Source organism: Patiria miniata, unplaced genomic scaffold (genome assembly GCF_015706575.1).
Source record: "Patiria miniata isolate m_02_andy unplaced genomic scaffold, ASM1570657v1 HiC_scaffold_9, whole genome shotgun sequence".
NCBI lineage: Eukaryota > Metazoa > Echinodermata > Asteroidea > Valvatida > Asterinidae > Patiria > Patiria miniata.
The window spans coordinates 14951469-14972291 of record NW_024037076.1 but is presented as its reverse complement, the minus strand read 5'-3'; the positions used below and the strand labels follow the sequence as shown (position 1 = coordinate 14972291).

General features: G+C 40.5%; 1 protein-coding gene across 2 annotated transcripts in view; it reads left to right on the top strand.

Moving 5' to 3' along the window:
• The window catches only part of LOC119720601 (complement C3-like), a 55191-nt gene that overhangs the window by 24787 nt on the left and 9581 nt on the right, over positions 1 to 20823 (top strand). For both annotated transcript variants that reach the window (XM_038190335.1, XM_038190334.1), the window contains 17 exons: positions 794 to 868; positions 1758 to 1812; positions 2938 to 3006; positions 3153 to 3444; positions 5080 to 5308; positions 6177 to 6398; positions 7171 to 7285; positions 8241 to 8345; positions 10870 to 11058; positions 11477 to 11561; positions 13619 to 13778; positions 14373 to 14447; positions 15004 to 15172; positions 16143 to 16357; positions 17938 to 18099; positions 19320 to 19388; positions 19673 to 19968. In XM_038190335.1, coding sequence (XP_038046263.1) covers positions 794 to 868; positions 1758 to 1812; positions 2938 to 3006; positions 3153 to 3444; positions 5080 to 5308; positions 6177 to 6398; positions 7171 to 7285; positions 8241 to 8345; positions 10870 to 11058; positions 11477 to 11561; positions 13619 to 13778; positions 14373 to 14447; positions 15004 to 15172; positions 16143 to 16357; positions 17938 to 18099; positions 19320 to 19388; positions 19673 to 19968 — 2582 coding nt within the window. The remainder of the gene's footprint in view (positions 1 to 793; positions 869 to 1757; positions 1813 to 2937; positions 3007 to 3152; positions 3445 to 5079; positions 5309 to 6176; positions 6399 to 7170; positions 7286 to 8240; positions 8346 to 10869; positions 11059 to 11476; positions 11562 to 13618; positions 13779 to 14372; positions 14448 to 15003; positions 15173 to 16142; positions 16358 to 17937; positions 18100 to 19319; positions 19389 to 19672; positions 19969 to 20823) is intronic.

The window sequence follows — 20823 nt, the reverse complement described above, 5'->3', positions numbered from 1 at the left end:
TGTGTGCATCAAGGAAAGATGCTCTGAATTTTGGGATTTGAGGTACATTGTAAATGACTCATGATGCAAGCTGATTTATGTGACATACAGAGGGTTTGATCACCATCATCACTGACTTTATTACTGAAAAGAAGTTATTTCTCCTGTTGTGTCCTGAATGAACGACAGCTAAAACCCATTCTGACTTAATGAAGAAAAACAAAATTAAAAGTTGAAAAAATGTCCGGGATACCAACATTTTACTACTTTGCAGGAGAAATCTCTTGTGTAAAATAGCAAAATTCGTGGACAATAAATGCGATGCTAAAACAGATATACAAGATTGAGCCTAATTGATTGATGGAGGACCTCTAGATTGAGGAGTATTTTTACATCGATGTAAAAATACTCCTCAATCTAGAGGTCCTCCATCAATCAATTAGGCTCAATCTTGTATATCTGTTTTAGATCTATTGAATGAACAGGAACATTCCTCAACTGTACAGCCAGATCTGAGCTTTATAGTGTGTAAACGTTTGATTGAGGGAACCATGCACTCATTAAATTTACCTGATTTATAAACTATTAAAAGCGAAATTTGTACAAAGATCAGTTCTTTTGTCGTAATGGTGATTCAAACCTAGGCTAGAAAGAGCAAGTTGATAATTACGAGTGTATTGATTTCCCAAGATGATTCTGAAAATTCTGTATGAATTTATTCGATTTGACTAGCTTTGTTGAAATGTTATGGTCAAGTGCCAAACTGGAGATGCGTGCTTGTTGGACAATCCATTGTCCTTGTCTGTTTCTGCAGGTATTCAAGAGAATGGCTGGCTATGATCTGGGGTGTGGACCAGGAGGCGGCCCCACGACAGCAACCATCTTCAAGGTTAGACTTTCTTATTTTGACTGATAATTAATACCTGGCCTTATTGCACATACATGCATGTACATGTAGTTGTATGACTGTGTGCATTGATCACTGGCTGATCTTATGGTGGGACAAGAGCAGATCGGGGGGGGGGGGGGGCAACGGGGCCATGGCGGCAACGGGGCCATGGCGCCCCCTTAAAAACGAACCCAATGTCTTTTCTTTCTTTTTTTAAAGTGAGGTCGCAATAAAGGCAGGCACTGCGAAGACCATCATCTTTTCCTCAAACAAATTTGGTTAAAGTGGTCAGAAATTGCCTCAGATCGCACCACAGTGCAACTACAATCCCAAAAGATTTTGGGGCCCATACCCGTAATTTTTGGATCCCACTTTTGGGGTATACCAAAAAAAAATTTGCTCCCCCCCCAAAAAAAATGTTGTTCTGGATCCACCCTTGGGATGGGAGAGGTCACGTCCATGTGAAGTGCTTTGAGACCTTTGGTATATAGCGCTATATAAGGACCACATTGTTGTTATCTCCTTTCCTTCCACAGATTCCTGATATATTTATAGAAAATAAAACAAGGGAAAAGAAGGCCCCTAGCATTAAGAGAGTTCCCACCAACGCCCTTCTTTACTGCTTTACTTTACTCCCTTTGGCCTGCAGACTGGATGGTCAGCCTCTTCTAATATCAAATCCTATTTGCAAAAAAATTGTCTTCTCTGCCCCCAAACAAATTTAGTTCTGAATCAAGACTGTCAGTGGCACTTGCAGATAGTGTTCTGCAGACAATCAACCAAATTTCATCTGAACATGTTATAAGTAACTTTCGACCTTTGGTAAACAATTTGCAGAATTTGAATCAGGAGATAACTATGGTAATGAAATTACTGTAATTACTTTCAGGATGCTGGAGTTACTCTCATGACCAATGCAGGTGTGGACGTTCCTCAAAGAGAAGGTATACAGAGTGTTATTATACTGATTAACCTTTTAGCACCAGTATATGCTGAGAAAGTGCGACATCACCACCTCCCCTGGTCAGGCTCTCATCTTCAACAACTGTTCACGTTCATGTGCATTCCAAAACGACAAATTTCGAGAATGTTTAACACACACGATCACAGACGGCAATTTTATATCACAGTTTTATAGAACGTTTTCCCTACTTAGTACCTGAAAATGGTTCACTGCCTCTCAGTAGATTGTCACCACACCAGTTACAACCAAAGTGTGCTTATTTTCGCTTCAGAGAAGAGAATCAAGCCAATTATGAAACAGATTCACAACAGTCATAAGCGATACCACTGTGTTCACTGGGCCGATGCAGTGTTCGTGAAGTAGAATCAGTAATCATGGTTGCAACAAGGTGACCTCTGAGTGATGTCACGACTTTTCCAGCAAATTACTTTGTTTTCAAATGTATTCATAAATACCTAAGACAGTTTACCCGTTCCTTTTGGTCGAAAGGCCCTCACTTTGGTGGTTTTAAACCGCTTATAAAACACCAACTGGCTTGAAATACTTAATTCCTGCACCGCTGCGTTCCACACCACATGGCGCTAATCTCCATAAAAGGAGATTTTTAGCACTAAGTGTGCGAGGCACATACTAGAGAAATGGCAAGAGGGTTGTTTCGCAAAACATGATTCAAAAGTGTTGAACAAAGTTGTTGGAAAACTGTGAATTTTTGACTTGTTTTGACTGTTTGACGGAAAGGTTTATATGCATGGAAATAAATATGTGCTTGGCTGGTATTAAACAAGTACTTTTAAAATCGGCTAGGGGCCTGGACGTGGATAATTTTCGGCTTTGGCCATTATCTGTGGCTGGTTTGAGAAGTATTTCTTTAACATGTTAAATCACGGCCAAACACATATTTATTCCCTGATCACTGAAACCATTGATAAATTAATAAACCAAACAGTGCTGGGGTGCTTTGGATTGTATGAGGAGTGTAGTCAGAGTGTTTGGGGCACTGAATGTATGGCTTAGCATGGTCACCCAAAGACCAATTCTTAAGATGACACTGCTATTTTGTTTCTTTGTTATCTTTTTTGACAATTTTTTTCTCTTTGTGTTACAGCTCTTGGCTGTCCCACAGAAGCCACAAGATCACGAAGATCAATTAGTCAGACTGAGCAGGATCAAATCTGTAAGTAGTTTTCAAGAATTGCCACACATACACAGATTAACAGAGTAGAATTTTACTGCTGAAATAAATGTAAAGCCTCTTAAAACTAATTTGAAAACAAAGTTATATGTATTGATCATGGTGTTTCCATATGTGTATATTTGCAGTAAACCAATACCTTGCACCCCTGAGGCGCTATTGCCAGAAGGGAATGAGGAAGCTAAAGGACCCAGACAGCATGAATTGTGCTCAACGTGCAAAACACTTCGCTAGGCGTAACCGTCTGGATTTGGAATCGCCTGAAATGGACGCCTTTTTTGAGTGCTGCAAGGCAATGACAGAAGCTGACAGGGGTGGTAGGACTGGTGTTGTGGGTGGCAGTGACCCAGTCAATCTGGAGAGTGTTCTAGTGCGGTCAAATTTCCCAGAGAGCTGGCTGTTTGACGAAGTGGATACTGAGTGAGTTTTATGAAATCTGCGACCCCAGTCATATTAACTTTAATTCCCTAGCATAATTTACTACGAACTGTACCCATTCTGGCAAATTCCAACACCCACATGGGAAATCGTACACACACACTGTTGGACTTAGTTTCTGGAGGTATGCCAAACCCAATGTAAAAGACCATCAGTTTAGGGGTACTGTACCCATCCCAACAGATTTCAACGATGGCTTTGATGGGTTGAGTTCAGTTAGGGTTAAGGAGAAAATAGCATGATAGCGCAGTTATGAATGTGAGATCTGGCATGCAACTTTTCCTCGGATCCGCTGATTTCCTCGTATTTTACTTCTCATGAATGCCATTACAAATTGAAAAATGCTGTTCAAAGTCTTGTGTGGTTTGGAGTTTCCTCGTTTTTTTTTATAAATTCCCAGTTGCATGCCTGTGTGATTTAACAACAGTTAGGGGCCTAGCTGCTGGTAGGGCCCACGCCAAAAGCGAGAGTTTTTTTCAGCGACTAGGCCCCTAACCAGTTTTAAACATCACGTTTATACCCATGCATACCCTGGTTAAAACCATAACTTGCTGAAAAATTGACAAACCTCCAACGGTTTTTGTTTCACTTTGTACTCCGTGTTCAGGAATTATATATGAAAAAGTACCATATGCATAGCAACTAACATAGCAACTGTAGGCCTGTGTACATATTCACATACCAATAGGAGCATGTTGTGTATTCTCACATGTTACAGAGATGTGTAAAACATTGGGGGTGGTTTGGAAATCAGCAAACAAATTACCAACTAATTTCTGTTGAACACGAAAGTACATTTTATTGGATTTTGGATAAATTTTCATCAGAAAAAACATCTCTAAAACGTAAGCTGAATCTCTTGGTGAGGCATTATAAAAACAAACGCTGACATTTTTTTACTTGTGCCGTAAAACTAGTCTCCTTCGGTGAGCAACTGAGCTTTATTGTTTTTTATTCCTCGGATTTACCTGAGAAAGATTACTCCATTGACTACCTAAGGAGGCTTGTTTTATTACTACACCAATCGTAGCAGTCAATATTTGTATAATATCAGTTGAACTGAACTGAAACATGATTAATACTTAAAATTTTGGAGAAAATGACCCAACAAAGGCCAATAGTCATGGCTATTCTAACCATGCACTGATGACCACCATTCTGTGCTTAGGTCTCAGTTTTGGTCAGAGGGAGAGACTTGGGAACGCACACACCATCGACGACAAACAAACCATTCTTACCACTGTATACTGTCCATACATACACAACCCATACACCGCTGCATTTATAGGGATCGAAACACCCCCACCCCCCCCCCCCCTCTCAATTGTTTTTGGTTTTTTTCATAGAAATACATTACAAATAATGTTAACCATTGAAAGTATAGTATCCACCGCCCCCCAACCTATTGATTTTATGGCAGCCAAGAAGTGTCCAGAGATAAAAAGCTGTCTGCATTTCAGCATTTCAGTTTGCCAAACATCCAGCGGTCAAGGGTGGACATTTTCTGGCCAGGTTACTGCCCAGAGTAGTTTGTCTGTGGTTAAATGGCACACTTCCACTGAATATGGTCTGGTAGTGTCCTGCCCTTCCTTTCACAATGATTCCTTTATCTCGCAGGGAAGAAATTGTCATACGCCACCGGGCGACTCTGCCAGACTCTGTGACTACTTGGGTGGTAGAGGCCGTGGGAGTTTCTGAAGACTATAAGATATGCGTGGCTGATCCAATCAAGCTTGAAGTCCGCCCCCCATTCTTTCTGGATGTCAGCATGCCGTACTCGGTCCAACGACTGGAGCAGATAGAAATCCTAGTGTCTGTGTTCAACTATGCTGATGTTGCCTTACCGGTAAGTGGCACTATGTACCTTTGATCCGAATAGTTCAGTGGTAGAAAGTTGTTGCAACATTCCTAGCTCACATGGCTCAATCCATGGAATGGAACTGATAGTGGCAATCTAACATTGAAAAGTCAGGGTCCATCAACCTCATCCCCGTGGGGTCGAGCGGTAGTAGTGGTAGTCTGTCGAATCGACGATGACGTCCTTACAAATCTCCAAAAGAACAAACGGTTACTGTCTACATGAGGGTACATGTGATCTCATATGGATTTGTAGGCCAAATTCAGAGGCAAAACGCCTCCCACAGACCTGGCAAGGAATACCGTCACCTGGAGGGGCACTCTGCTACTGCTCTTGCCTTCGTAGCCTGTGCACCTCCTGAACTCATTTACGTGCAGTCTCGAAAGCCTCGACAGCCTGATGACATGTGGCACGCCACTGGAGCAGTACCCTAGCTCCCACTAATTGCTCTCGAGGCCTTTGCTTACACTCATGCTAAAATGTATTTGTACTTGTCATGCTTATCATTACTGTACTCCACAAGCAACGTTTGTCTCAAAATTTGGGTTTAGGTTTGTTTTCAGATTGAGTGAAAAATATCCAGTAGGGCTTAAACATTTAAATCTGGAACTCAATAAAAAGAGACTATATAAAGAGGCTATATATTTTTGAACGAGTGTCTGTGCATCCATGAGTGTTTTTGCATTTGTTACAGACAAAAATAGTTCTTTGATGTCTTCTTTTGTCGTGATACAAGTCCCATTTACAAAGAAGATTAAAACCTGGTTTAGAGAAAGTTTTCTCGCTGAAACCAAGCCACAAAGAAACATAATAGCATGGATTTTGACAACCTGACTTGAACATTCCCTTTCCTCAGGTGTATGTTTATCTGAAAGGTGTTGAGGGTCTATGCTCTGAGGCCCAGCCTGGTAGCTACTCGGCCCGTGTAACCATTGAGGCTCTCCCAAAGACGCCTACCTCTGTCAAATTTGTCGTAGTGCCTCTAGAAGCCAGAACACTGCCCATCGAAGTTGTTGCCGTCACAAACTCCAGCACCATCAATTTCCAGGATGCTGTACGGAAGCTCCTGAATGTCCGGGTAGGTTAAGTAATTAATCAGAACTTAGCCAAAAAAATAAGCCCTTTTATCCACTGTACCCCAGCAAGCCCACACGCATTTGTTTATTTTGTAAATCAAGGATTTTCTTTTGTTCCGCTTCCCTTTTCCTTTGTAACTTTTTCGCAACAGCTCTCATTGGTTTTGTACACATTTTCTAATCGAGGTCGTCCTCGATTTGGTTCCTGTCCTCCATTCACCAATGATGTTGCATCAGTATGTCCTTGGTTTACACCATAAACAAACGCATACAAGTGTGTATTTGCCTGCAATCGGGGACCCCCTATTGTCTTTCTTTTGTTTGTACTAAAACTTTTTAGGAAGACCTCCCATATGTTTTGTACTCCTTGTAAATTGGGGACCTTCGGGAATTGGGGACCCTATTGTCCTCTATGTTCAACTTCTTTTGTTGAATGCAGAAACAAGCTCATGTGAAACCCTATATATATGCACAACTGAAATCTTAGGATATGGTTGATTTTTCCCTCTTTCCAGCATTCCTTGGCTGTCAACAGAGCACAAAATCCCCCCAATATTAAAATTGAGGTACACGTCTAGATAATGGTAACCTCAGAACAAATCAAAGAGTTCAGACTCTGTGTTCAGACTCCTTGTTCAGGAAAATAAATAGAGCTTAAGATAGTGTGGGTGGAACTTTGCTTAAACTGTGAGTGCGTATCACCAACTCTTGTTCAAATAAATTTATTATGATTGTTATTACTCCATCTTGATGCTGTATTTACTGACTTTACAGCCAGAAGGCTACAAACAGAGAGACACCGTAACAATAACAGTGGATCCAGAAAATACTCGTGGATCTCCCCGCAATACCATGGCCGGGGGAAGGAATCAGTCCTACCAACACACCCGTAAGTGAAATGTGCATTTGGTGATGTATCTATGTTGTTTGTTTATACTCGGCACAAATTCTAATGCAAACACAGCTTTATGCATGTTTGGTTTTTCTTGCTGCATATTTGCAAATCTAAACACATGTCAACTCTGAGCAAATTTGCTGCAAATGTTCAGTGACGTCAAATTCACTCGGTGTTTGGGTGAAGTGCAAACTGGGCTTAGTGCAAGATGGCTTGGGCCAAGCTTCATAAATACCTAGGACTAGGTATTTAATATGCAGTTACTATATACTTTAATTAACCCTAACCCCCTAGTAGTTCCTCAGGACTACCCTGCTAAATCCAACAGAGTCCAACCGTTTCCTGCTCAATCCACTGTGCCTTATTTTCAGTTGTCTGCTGCATCCAACGGAGTCTAACTCGGCATTTTAATGTGGTTCAGTTGCCTGCTGAATCCAACATTTTGCATCAGGAATGTACACAAGGGGTTTTACTGCTCAATCCAACAGGCTCCATCGGGTACATGATATAGTTGGCTCCTGTTGGATTCAGCAGGGTTAGGGTTTACAAAACAATTATAAGATGGAGTATTTTGCGCCGGGGTGATATAAATCAAATTAGGTTTTGCCCTTCACTGACGTTTACAAAACACTTTCAACAGGTACACCATCATAAAGAGATACCTTTTTGGAAACTTATTGAATGTGTATTGGATTGTAGTTTGTGTGTTGGACGTAGAACATGTTATCACACTCATCAAGTATTAAGACACCTATTTGTCCCCTTCAGTTCTTGTGCCGCATTCCTTGCCATATGCTTTTATGTTGGTAATAACAGTTTATTTTGCACACACAGTCTTTTTCAGTGTGGTCTTCAGATCAATGTTGCTGTTCTTGGCATTTTTGTTGTTGAATACACATATAAAAATTCACTAATATCGAGAATTTGCCATATTGCTTTGAACTTGCAGAGTTCTGGGATGCTGAGAGTGAAAGCAAACAAGTGGATATCATCCGCTATGAGCTCAACAATGAGGCCATTCCCGGCACTCACCAAGTCCATTTCAGCCTCATGGGTATGTGCCCTTTGTTATCATCGAATAATTAAAATTAAGCTCATTCAAAAAGCTTGTGACTTGACTTGAGACTGACGGACATGTGAGGACTTGTGACAAACTGAACTACAACACTGTTGAGTATGGAGCACCCATGCAAATGCTACTCTAACATCTAGTATGAATTTCCCATATGACCTCTGATGAGGGCAAAACTAAACATTAAGATTTTATGCTCAAATAGGTTCTGCTCAAATAGGTCAATCAGTCTATGCGGTAGGTAGACACAATGTGAGAACCTTTGGTAATATCATCATACATTTGAGCTGTCTGGATTAAACACACACAAGGCTCAACCTTATACACTGATGATAAGGATTTGTCTATGCCATATAGCTATATTAAATTACTAGAGCGCTAACTTTGTGTACAAAGTAATGCCTCCTGGGTGCATCCATGTTTGTGCACAAACCTATGGAGACCTAGACATTTTGTACGGCTTTTGTACGGCTATTTGCATATCTGCGTTTGCATTCCATACCGGTGCGTTATCGAAGCCAATATGCCCAAAACCGAAACGCACGATCAGCAAATGAGCGTTTCATTTTGCTCTACTCAAACAGTGCAACGCATGCGCGTATTAGCTGCAGATGCTTTTTGCCATCACGTTTTTTTTAACCGTCAATGACGCGCTTGAGTTGTTTGCGTATGTTTTACTTGCGCGTTGCATTTGGGGTGCACATTTAAAACTCAATCCATCTATTTTGATTGTGTTCTACAAACACGCACATGAATTCAAAATGTTTGCGCCCAGGACGGCTTCAAAGCGTCTCCGCGCACAGAATGACGAGCTAGCGCTCTAGTAATTTAATATAGCTCTATGGTCTATGCTAATAAATCTTCCACCTCCGCATTATGCATTTGAAATACTATACAGGCATTCAATAATTTGCTGCAAAGTGCTTCCAGAAAAAAGTATGTCTTATTCAACATGGTGAAAATACTGGAACAGTCTTAGTGAATCTATGAATAAGTCACCATCACAGGCTATATTTGTCCAAAAAAATGTAAAAAAGAAAACAGCTTCTTGCATATTCATAACTTTCAATTTTTAATTGATTTCCTATTATTATGTCTTAGCACCTGCAGGCACACTCAAATGCTGTTGTAGTCTTTTGTCCTGTCCGTGTCATTCTTTGTCCCTAGATTAGGACACGCAAGTATGTTTGCTTCACCCAAACCTGAATGTTGTCCTCTGTGTAATAATCTGATACTTAATTAATGAACCTGTAATACTGTATTTCAATTTATTGTAAACAATATACATTTCCTTTTCCTAGGACAGCATTGAAATATATGTACCTGAAAAAAAAAACAACAACAACCGTAACATAGGCAAAGATAAATCTCCTTGTCAGCCTGGTTATTACTTGGGTCAATATTGGTCAAGACCCCCATTGGTTTGTACACAAATGCAAGGAGGTGAGATACAAACATTTTGACCATTGGTGACCTCTTAAATAGAGGGAGGGTTAATATCGAGAATAAGCACGGACAAGATTAAGCGCCATGGGCCTGTTGTATTGGGTATTTACTTGCAAGATTCTGAACTTCCCCAGAATCTATCTGCATTGAAGTTATCAGCATTGTTTACAAATCAATATTAGGTTTTGCCCTTCACCGGACATAAACACTGTATACTCACTGATCTGGTACATGGTACCCTGTGGAGACATGTGCATAATAGGGAACAAAAGATTGTATACATCTCCACAGGGCAATTTCTATAGGTGAATATGTCTCCACAAGGTTATCATGAAATAGATAAATGGCCATTTTACTCAAAAACTAGGAATTTCTAAGGTGTGATCTGTTGCAAATTGAAGTATTTTATGTAAGGGATATTAAGTCTGAATTTCAGCCCAGGAAATTTATTCAGGTTAAAATAGGAGCATTTTGAAACTCGTCGGGTGCCCGGCAGAAGGGCATATGAGCGTTCCGACGCAAACATCATTTTCAAGAAAATTGCATTGAAAGGTTCCATTGTTCCCCTGCGCGCATTTTGAATCAAATGTTTAAATTTCATTAAAATGGATGCAGTTTTCTGCATATGCCCTTTTGCTGGGAACATTTTGGTCATTACGCGCTATTGCATAAGGGCATATGCACGTATGCCCTTTTGCCGGGCACACGACGAACTACACTTTCAAACTCTAAAATTTAGAACACAAGAACAAAGAAATGACTCCACAAGGATACAAATTCCGGAGTGTGTGTATTACCCTCCGAGTATACAGTGCTTAGTGAAGGGAAAAATCAAATATTGATCTACATCAACCCGCATAGTTTACAATTATGATAATCTCTTTATGAGATGATTCCTGCTAAGCATGTTGTTTAGAATCCTCTACTATTACATGATACAATGAACTTATTGCAGATAAACTCATCCAAAACATATACCAGTTGTATAATTTTTTTGAATAATGAGATAACTCCTGAGAAAGTAGTCTAATAGTGAGAATATCCGACTGTCTTTATCCAGGCAATGTGATGGGCAGTGTCATTGAGACAGTCTTAGGAAGCCTAGATGACCTGTTGAGGATTCCCCGGGGCTGTGGAGAGCAAACCATGCTCTATCTCGCCCCTAACGTATACATCTACCGATACTTGAAGTATACCGATCAGTTCACAGCTTCACATGAGACCTCTTCCCGCCAGTACATCGGAGATGGTAAGTCATCATCACTACTCTTGTTTTTGTTTTTCTTGTCAAGTTTTGATATACGTATTATCTCCAAATAAAGTACTCGGGCTTTTGGTTCAACTGCAGTTTTAACCAAGTTGTGCGTGTTTTGATAAGAGATCCCTTTTGTTGCATCACACTCTGCCCCTGAAGTTAGCATGCTTCTTTAATGAATGAGGTTTTATGTAGTATAAACAAACATTTGTATTGAACAGAATCATGACATTTCATTGAGTCGTTGTATCAAGAATAAAACTGTGTCTTTTCTCAACCAATATCAGTCTCATCAGTACTCTGATGTGTGGAAACAACTTATTATACATGTATGTTGACATCAAATGACCAGTCTTTTGACTTGTCTTTTTAACCTTGATATTTGTTGTTTTCTACTTTCATCATTGTTCAGGCATTGCCAATGAACTGACTCATCGTCGATCTGATGGATCTTTCTCAGTCTGGGGAGACAATCCTTCGTACCCTAGCAGCACATGGTCAGTATTAACAAGAATTGGAAAAATGATAATGAAAATGATTCACTACGTCAGTTCTTCTCTTGTCCATTCCACTGATAACTACACGGAAGACCATCTCAGCTGCCCGGTTGTGCAAAGCTTCTTCCTTCCAATTTAGGCACAGACGGCATATTCACACACAATAAATGTAAACATCTCTAGATCTTACAGATACCTAATTAATCCTGGATGATGAGCAGTGGATCCTTGCATTGCAGCCATCTGTGAGAGGAATGATTTGGTTCTAAACGGATAAGCACAAGTAGATTCTTATGTGCATTCATTGCTACTGAATGAACATTTCTTATCGTTTCTACACACAGGCTAGACACGGTTCAGCCAAAGCTGAACGCATTGCTTAGCACTTTCATTGTTTATTGCGAAATCTTCAGCTGTGCATGGTTGCTCCAGTTGAGGGCAGCTTAGCAAATGTTGCATAGTTTGTGGTTCAGTACCACATTCACATGTCACATCTTCGCTGTCCAGATATCCCCACTTGTGAAGGGTCACCTTACAGCATCCTGTACCAGTCCTCAGTCTGTTGATACATTTCCATTCGGTCCAGCTTGAGTCAGCTCCAGGTGGGAGTTCCTCTGTTGCATTGAAAGCCACTGTGGTGGTTCCTTCCACAAGGTGACTCTGGCGCAACTTGTATTTGCTTCTGCAAGAGGTGTTACACTATGAAAAAAGCCAGCTCTGAGCTTAAGCTGACTCTCTGCAGGCACATGATCGAATAGAGGATGCCGTTCATCTGTAATCTGGCGCTGGCATTCCTTCTGACTTGCTGCACCACGTCTTCTATCTGGTGGGGCTATACCAGCTAGGATGTATAGGCTGTCAGTTGGTGTTAGTCTGAGACATCCTGTGATAAGACAACAGGTGGCATTGAGTGCTGGATCAATCTTCTGTGCATGGGCAGATCTTTCCCATACAGGGCAGGCATACTCAGCAGCGGAGTAGCACAGAGCTAATGCAGCTGACTTGAGGGTCTGTGGGCTGGCATGATGATGGCTGCTGAATGCCATCACGAAGCATTGAGTCAGTGATATTTGCCAGAGTTGAGATGTTTTCAATTATATAACCGACATACAGATCCTTGTCATTTGATTGGTGGAACTCACATCACGTGTCATTCGTTGTTACTGCCATTTACGCCGGGGCTCAAAAAGTACTATCCGCCCATGGGGAATGGGAAATACTATTGAACAGATAGGATCATGCTTATTCCATGACGCGGTATTTGTGTGCAAATGCATGCTGGTGTGCGCATTCAGCGTTGCGCGTAGCGCGTATTGTTACAAAGAGCCAGCGCTACAGCGTTGGGTTCAAACATTTTCGTGAAGGGGTGGTTTGGAAGAGAGAAATACATTTTTCACCAATTTTGTATTGGAATAAAAGTTCAAATATATCAAATGACAAGGATCTATATGTCAGTTATATAAAACAAATATTGAGTGGCTTCAAATTGTGAAATGGGAGGAATATTATTTCTTGGTAAAATCTGGACTTTTCCAGTTCACTCGGCTTCGCCTCGTGAAAGGAAAAAGTCAAGATTTTACCTTGCGATAATATTCCTCCCATTCCACGCTGATCCACTCAATATTTGTAGACTCTTGCATATTTTGCAGCATGTATGTACATGTACTTGCTGGGAGATCACAGATTTGCCTCAACATTTGCATTCGCACCATGTAGAAATCAGCCCATTTATGTATGTGCATGTAGTTTGGGGAGTCAGGTTGGCGTAGCGGTAATTTCCTCGCCTTCCGGCTGGGTCTATGTGTGGATTGGGTTTTCAGTCCCTACCTGATTCCGTGGGTTTTCCCCAAAATATTCTTCTGGGCTTTTCCTCCCACCTCTAAAACTGTAATATCTTCTCATTGTCTACTCCCTACGGGTTTCCTCAGGCTTTCGGGCTACAGTGCCTAGGGCACTTTTGAGGAATCCTTGGTTTCATTACCAGAAAGATATAAAATAAAATGTCCGTTAAAGCAAGAAACAAATAATCCAATAAGTGATGTGTTGCTTTGTTTCAGGTTGACGGCATTTGTCAGCAAAGTCATGTGTCAAGCCAAGGAGTTTGCCTTTGTTGATGATGTCATTACCTGTCAGGCCATGGAGTGGTTGATCACACAAACTCAGGAAGATGATGGTTCCTTCAAGGAACTCTACAGAGTTCATCACCAAGAAATGACGGTAAGCATCTCTGTCAAAGGTTGGCAGTTGGCTCTACTCCTACAAATGTTGCCCTGCTTTCTCCCTATCTGGTCCATTCAAGTTTAAATTGTATTAACCCTCCTATGGAAACGTGTATTCTGAGCCTTGTTATTACTTGGGTCAGTATTGGTCAAGTGACCCATTGGTTTGTTAAGAGTATGCCAAGGGGAGAGGAAGGAAATTTTGACTGTCTGTGACCTTTTATGCGCTTATAGGTGTACATTATAATTGATCTGGATCATTCCTGGCAGTGGTAGGACCACATTTGAATACAACAGGAATAAGGTAGACCAAGGAGCTGGTCACTGGTGCTTTGTGGTTAGTCTGTGGTTAACCTATTCATGAAACTGAATAAACAGATCATCAAGTTGTATTTGTCCACTTTGCCCCTCATCTTCAGTGTAAATGTTAACAAAAGGCAAATTAACACCTAGCTAATCCAATCACTGTGTACTGTTACTTGATAACAATGGAATGATTAAGAGGGCAAGTCAACAGGGACAAAATGTCTGAGAATGGATCCTATAAAGCATGGATCACGAACTGATTTAGTCTTGTCTTGATTGATAACAGGGTGGAGTCCAAGGCAAGGCCTCTCTGACTGCATATGTCCTCATTGCTCTTGAGGAATGTAATTGCAAGACTATAGTAAGTATAGGTTATTTCTCTAGAGTGTATGATTTCTACCCCTGCAATTTTTTTTCTGCTGTCACTGAGATTGACAAAAAAAAATCCCATTTGTTTTTAACATTTTCAAGGAAAGTCTCACGAATTGCCACTACAGGTTTCAAATAATGGTGTTGATTTATTTATATATTTATTTTAATTTAAAAAAAATATCAAGTCCTGAACATTTTTCAAGCCCTCAAAACGATCCTTAATGGTAAATGTTGAACTATGCTGGCATTGAACAGACTAAGCCCCACCCAATAATGGCTGGACCAATCACAGCCATGATTCATTTCTGACATACGTGCATAATGGCACATGCAGTAGCACATGACAACACATGTCCTGAACATGTAGTGTGGCATTAGAGAGATTCACATGTTGTTGCCACTGCCCACCATAGGCGGAGCTTAATGGATCAGTCTATTGCATCTTACATGGACATATCAAACATAAAGATTGATGCAATTTCTAGTTTGGCTTGGGTTTTCCCCTTCATTTTGTTTTGATTGTTTCTATTTTGTTTGTTTTCTAGAGCAAAAATGCATCCGTTGCTGCTGCCACCTCATTCCTGGAGCGTGAGTTGCCAGCTTTGACCCGTCCCTATGCCATCGCTATCACCTCATACGCCCTGGCCCTTGCCAAGAGCATCAGTGCAGAAGATGCCATAGAGCAGCTGAGAGACATCGCTATATTTGATAGAGGTCAGTGAACAAGAAATGTCAGTGTTTATCAGAATGGTCCAGGCAGAGGCCTGGAGCCTATTTCTTGGCACTGCTTAACAGTTGGCTGAAAAAGTTATGGGTAATTCTATAAATTTGGGGTCCAAAAGTGTGACATTTTCGTGTGCCTTTTGCATCTGAAATAAGATTTTGTAAATTCAGGATACATTCGTTGATGCCTTCAATCTCCAAGTGTGATCATGTAAAGCACAATTCATGCCAAACAATTAAAAAGTAGCTTTAAGTCAATTTTAATGGTATTTGTTTTGATTAAATTTGGGGATATTTACTATAAATCACACAGGTCAGGTGAAAAAGGACACTAAAATGTCACACTGTTCTATTTGGACTCCAAATTGAAAGAATTACCCTTATGCTAAGTATAGCAGCAATTGTTCCTGTTTGTAGAACTATTTCACAGCATGGAAGTGCTAACTGATGCACATGTGTGAAGATTTCTATTGTTAAGGCACTTCTTTAAGCAAGCTTTTCCTCTGAGATTAGCATGCCTTTTGTTTTCTTATCGCTTAGCATCTCCAGGAAGTAGACAAACACTCTTAGTAAAAAATTCTGTGCTTGGCAGCACCATGAAGTGGACGTGGGGCTGACGCAGGGTTGAAAACATGCAGCGTTTCACACTAGAACATTTTCAACCCTGCGTCAACCCTGTGTAAACCCTAAGATTGATTCCACCCCGGGTTGAACTCAACCCTGCTCCAGACCAGGATTGAGATTTTCAACCCGGGTTGAAATTCTTGTCAGGGTTCAAAACAGTAGTAACCGAGCGAAATAAGCTCAGTTTGCAAGAAACAAGTGTGAAATGATGCGGGGTTGTTATCTATATATTTATTTATATTGCATGTATAGATCAGATTGACAAAAATGTATCAGTGCCCGTTAGCATAGATCTTTAGACAAATGTAATCTCCTGAATTGCCTCTGCTATGCACAGCAACAAATTCCCGCCACTGGGGATCAGATGATTCGTCCTTCGGTGCTGGCACAAAGCCCTACTGGTACAGCAACCGGCCTAAAGCCATTGAGGTAGAAACCACTAGCTACGCAGTGCTGGCATTACTGAAGGTAGGCCAAATCCAGTATACTCATGCCATCGTGAACTGGCTGACCAACCAGGAGAACTATGAAGGTGGCTTCGTGTCCACACAGGTAAGCCTGTTACCAGTGTTCTCAATTGTAAGCCTGCTGGGAGTTTGGTGTAAAATACTTGTTCGTTTGTGAGGCGGGATTGAAATTAAACTTTTCATGACAATTGCAACAACTCATTAAGAGACTTGGACTGACCTCAAGCTATGAGCAAGGATGTTTGAGCTGCTGTATCAGCTTGCTTTCTCCAGTGTGTGCCTTTTGGAACTGATATAATATTCACTTTGCTGTATGCAAAGCTACCAGGCACTGTTCAAGGAACACTAATTTGCTCATTTGAACGGAGTTAACTATTCCAGACATACACGTACAAATGTGTTTACTCAGGTTTTGTTGCCTGGATTTTTCCATTACTTGCTCATTGTGTGTAAAGCTCTTATTTGTCATTGTAAAATTTGTATCTGGATGTTTTTTTTAATTTGGCCGGGATATTTTAAACCTTGGCAGCTACACACGCATTGCATAAGAAATTAAATGGGCTGCCACATGACTTTAACTACCGCTTCCCAGAGTTGTAGCCATAAGTCCCTACAAGTCATCATAAGTCAATCACTAGTCATCTCGTACAGGATCAAGGAATGCTATTCAATACCGCTGGGCGAGTCACTTGATTACTTCAGTACTCGCGAGTAGTTTATGCTACTCGTTGTTCTGCTCGTGGTTTTTCATCTACTTGAGAACTCGTCCTGGCACGAGTAGAAGCAGGTACTCACGAGTAGCAATTTAGGGTTGAGGGTTCACGGCTTAATGCCTCCCCTGCAAACAGGGAGTCACTCCCTCCACCTGTCTCTCCATAGGATTTCATTCATCCCAGAAAGAAATTCAAGTAAATAACCAAAACTTGGCATAGTAAGGATATCTCAGTGCTGAAGAATGTGATGTGACTTGCATGCTATTTGCTTGTAGGTGCTTCCCCTCATACTATGTCAGTTTCCTGCTTTTATGGGAATCAGTTAACTACTCGTGAGTACTTGACTACTTGCAAGTTATTGCTTTGCTAGAACTTGAGTAGAAAAATCCACTATCATTCAGGCCTACTATTCAAGTATCAAATAAACTTTGACTTGTGACTTTAACTGGTTGTTTGAATGGAATTGGGGTATTTGCACTCTGTGCGATAGTGTGCATGATCGTTGGATTTGAACAGCGTCCCCATTGGAAGATGGTCCCCCCCCCCCCCTCCTCCACTTGTTGATTTTACGAAGGCCAAATGTCCGGAGAAAAAAACCTGTCTACCTTTCAGCACTGATTTACTGATTAAAAAAAATCTGACGGCGAACATTCCTGGATCCTAACTTGTTCCAAGAGAAGGGGCAGTGTATTGAAAAGCCTATCACCTAACGAAGTTCTGCTACACGTGGTAGAACTTAAATGTTGTACCTGATTCAAGAAGCAATTAAGTGAATGCACAATACTTTACAAAATGAAGTTCATTAAAATTTCATGGAAAAAAAGTCCAGCATGATGACAATGGCAACATTTGGTAAGTGAGGCCTTAGTTTTGTTCCTTTTTCTTCAGCAGTAAGAGTAGCATGTAAAGCATTGGAGCTTTAAAAACTGATTCTTCTTCCTCCTTTTTTCAGGACACAGTTGTAGCTCTTCAGGCCTTGTCTGAATATGCCATACAAACAGACCAAACTACTGTTGATATCAACTGTCATGTGACCTGCGCAGAGAGTTCCTTTGAAGAGCGATATTTGCTGAAACCTCACAATGCCATCGTCCGGCAACACTCCCCAATCTCTGTAAGTTGATGTCTGTTTTGTTGAAACATGTACGTATAGATATATAATTAATAATGACAGCGCCTGTAATTTGTTTTTGCTGAACCGTTACACAAATAAATTGAATGGAGTTCTCTGTAGTTTGTAAGTGTTCAAAGAGATACCAAATGTAAGAAATTAGAACAATTTCTGTTAAAAAAGTGTCAGTATTTCACTGAACAGATGTTGGTACAGTTTGTTTAAATGCTGTACCTGATTTGTTTTGCTGGACAACATTGTTCTGTCATTTCCAGTTTACATCCACACAACAGAAAATACTCTGCTTGTATGGTTAAAAAAGAATGAAGGTTTTCTGAAATTCATGAAAGACATTTTGAGTGTCTGTAGCTCATTGCCTGTGGCAAGTAATAAATAGTTCTTTTGAACGGGGTTCTTAATATACCAGCATTAATACAGCTTCACCTTGTATGAGATGGTATCCAGTCTCATCTGCCTTGAGCAGTGCCTCCATGTTCAGAATGATGTCCAGCCCCAGTCCTATCTTTCTTTCAGTACTTCAGCAACTTGATATTTGTATAGCTGATATATGTAGCTCATACTTTGTCAACTGCAATAGCATTACCAACCCTCAGGCAATTCAGGACTTACGGCTTTTCATACGTCATCTCAAAACCTACTTACTATGCAAGAAATACATGAAATCGCTGCAATGTAACCTTTGATAACTGCAAGTTTTCCTGCCGGGTGTAAGACTGAGGGGTTGCAGCTCTATAGTCAGGAGGTGCACGGGCTGGTCATACGCACGCGTGCAATACAGATGTAATTTGTATGCAAGGCAGTGTATATGAGGTAATTTATATGTAATGCAGCATGTATGTGAAGTAAACTATTAGTTTTACAGACAGGCTGTTCTAGATCAATGAATTACAGCATCCAAGCACACGGTATAACAATTACAATTATTACGTTCACTGAAGAACGGTTGTCAATGATCACGAATCAGCATGTGTTAAAAAAAATCATAGTTTTATCTGAAATATTTATCGAGATTGTGAACAATCAGTTATTGTATAAAAAAAAATTGTTTTCATGTCAGGAGAAGGTCTTTGGTTGATATTTTTGAAAGGAAGAAGACACTTCCTCTATGTTTTTGGCAGAGTGTAATTACTTTATTTATGATGCTATTGTGCATTGTGCCATAGAAACATAGCGACATCTATGACATTTATTTTTACTTTCAGATTCCAGAGTCGACATCGCAGTTCATTGTGTCCTTCGACTCACAGGGAGTTGGCATGGGTCAAGTGAAAGTAAGTAGTATATCAATCTTTTTCACTTCCTTTAATAATCAAATTAGAATGTCAGTGTCTTGTCTAACTCTTTGCCCAACAACATCAGGGTATGTGACTTACTCATGAAATTGGGCACTGGTTTAAGAAAGTGAGGACCTGTGCACATTACCAACAGCGAGTGTGGTGCAGGTAGTGTATATAAAATTCAGCGTTAAATGGGTGATTTGCAGTTCGCCCTGGATCCACCCACGAAAGTTTTATGATTGGGTTTTGCCTGTAATTCATGGTTGATTCTTCCACAGTTTGAATCCAACTACCACATCCCAGAACCAGACTATAGGAAATGTGACTTTGACCTTACCATAAACGGTAAAGAGGGCAAGTCAGGAGATGGTGGCTCCAACGGAGATGGGGGTAACATCCCAGGAGATGGAGACAGCAGGTCCAGGGTGGGGAGGATACAGCGCAATGCCATGGAAAGAGGAAGTGGCCTTGAAGATAGCGATGGGAGCATTGGTGATGCCAATGAGTCACCAGTGAGGGGGCGTGCAGGGGGTTCAGGCAATGAGTACCACTTCAATTATGACATCAAAGTCAGGTATTTTTGCATCAACCAATGAATGGAAAATACAGTGGAACGCCGCTATAATGAACATCGTGGGATCTGCCCCCAAAAAAATTGCATTATAGCGAGCCGCCACTATTTAATATAGCGTCTGTTCACTACAAAGCGCCCTCTTTTCATATCTTTTGATTTGAATATTCTTACAATATTTTATCGGACATTCAGTTCAAGTCTGATTTAAGCATGGGCCTTTTGACGTTTGGGAATGAAATAATTGAAAATTGCCCAAACAGTGTGTAATATAACAGGTCGATTTTTGTTTACTCTTAAAGAGTTTTTTCTTTTAAGAACAGTGTTGGATATGTTTTGTACACAAAAGCTGGGAGCCAAGGACGATGTTTGGTATAGCGGTGTTCCACTTTACTGGGCAATGTCACTCATTAGTAGATAAGAACTCCCTGAGAAACTGTAGCAGAAAATTCTGTACTTATGATGAGCATATTACACATGTTAGCAAGGAATTATTTGCTTGTGCACACGTGTACATCTTGTAATTAAGGATTCTTTGCTATCGCTCTAAGCACGGAATGCTTGTGTAAGCGTGGAATTATATGGTTAATCGAGCCATAGAATTGTGCCCTACTGTAATACTATACCTTGTTTCCCCATCATCCCTTGTTGTAATTTAATATAATTCTCTTTAATTGAAGATTTGTTCCTGAATATCATACAAAAAGAAATATTTATTTTGCATGCCTGTCATGGATTCATTATATAGTATAATTTGTGTACCAGGCTGACTTTGTTATGATTGTGAGATGATACAAACAGCACACAACTATCTGATGAATTTGAAATTGTACCAATCATTAAGAAAAAATCTTTGTT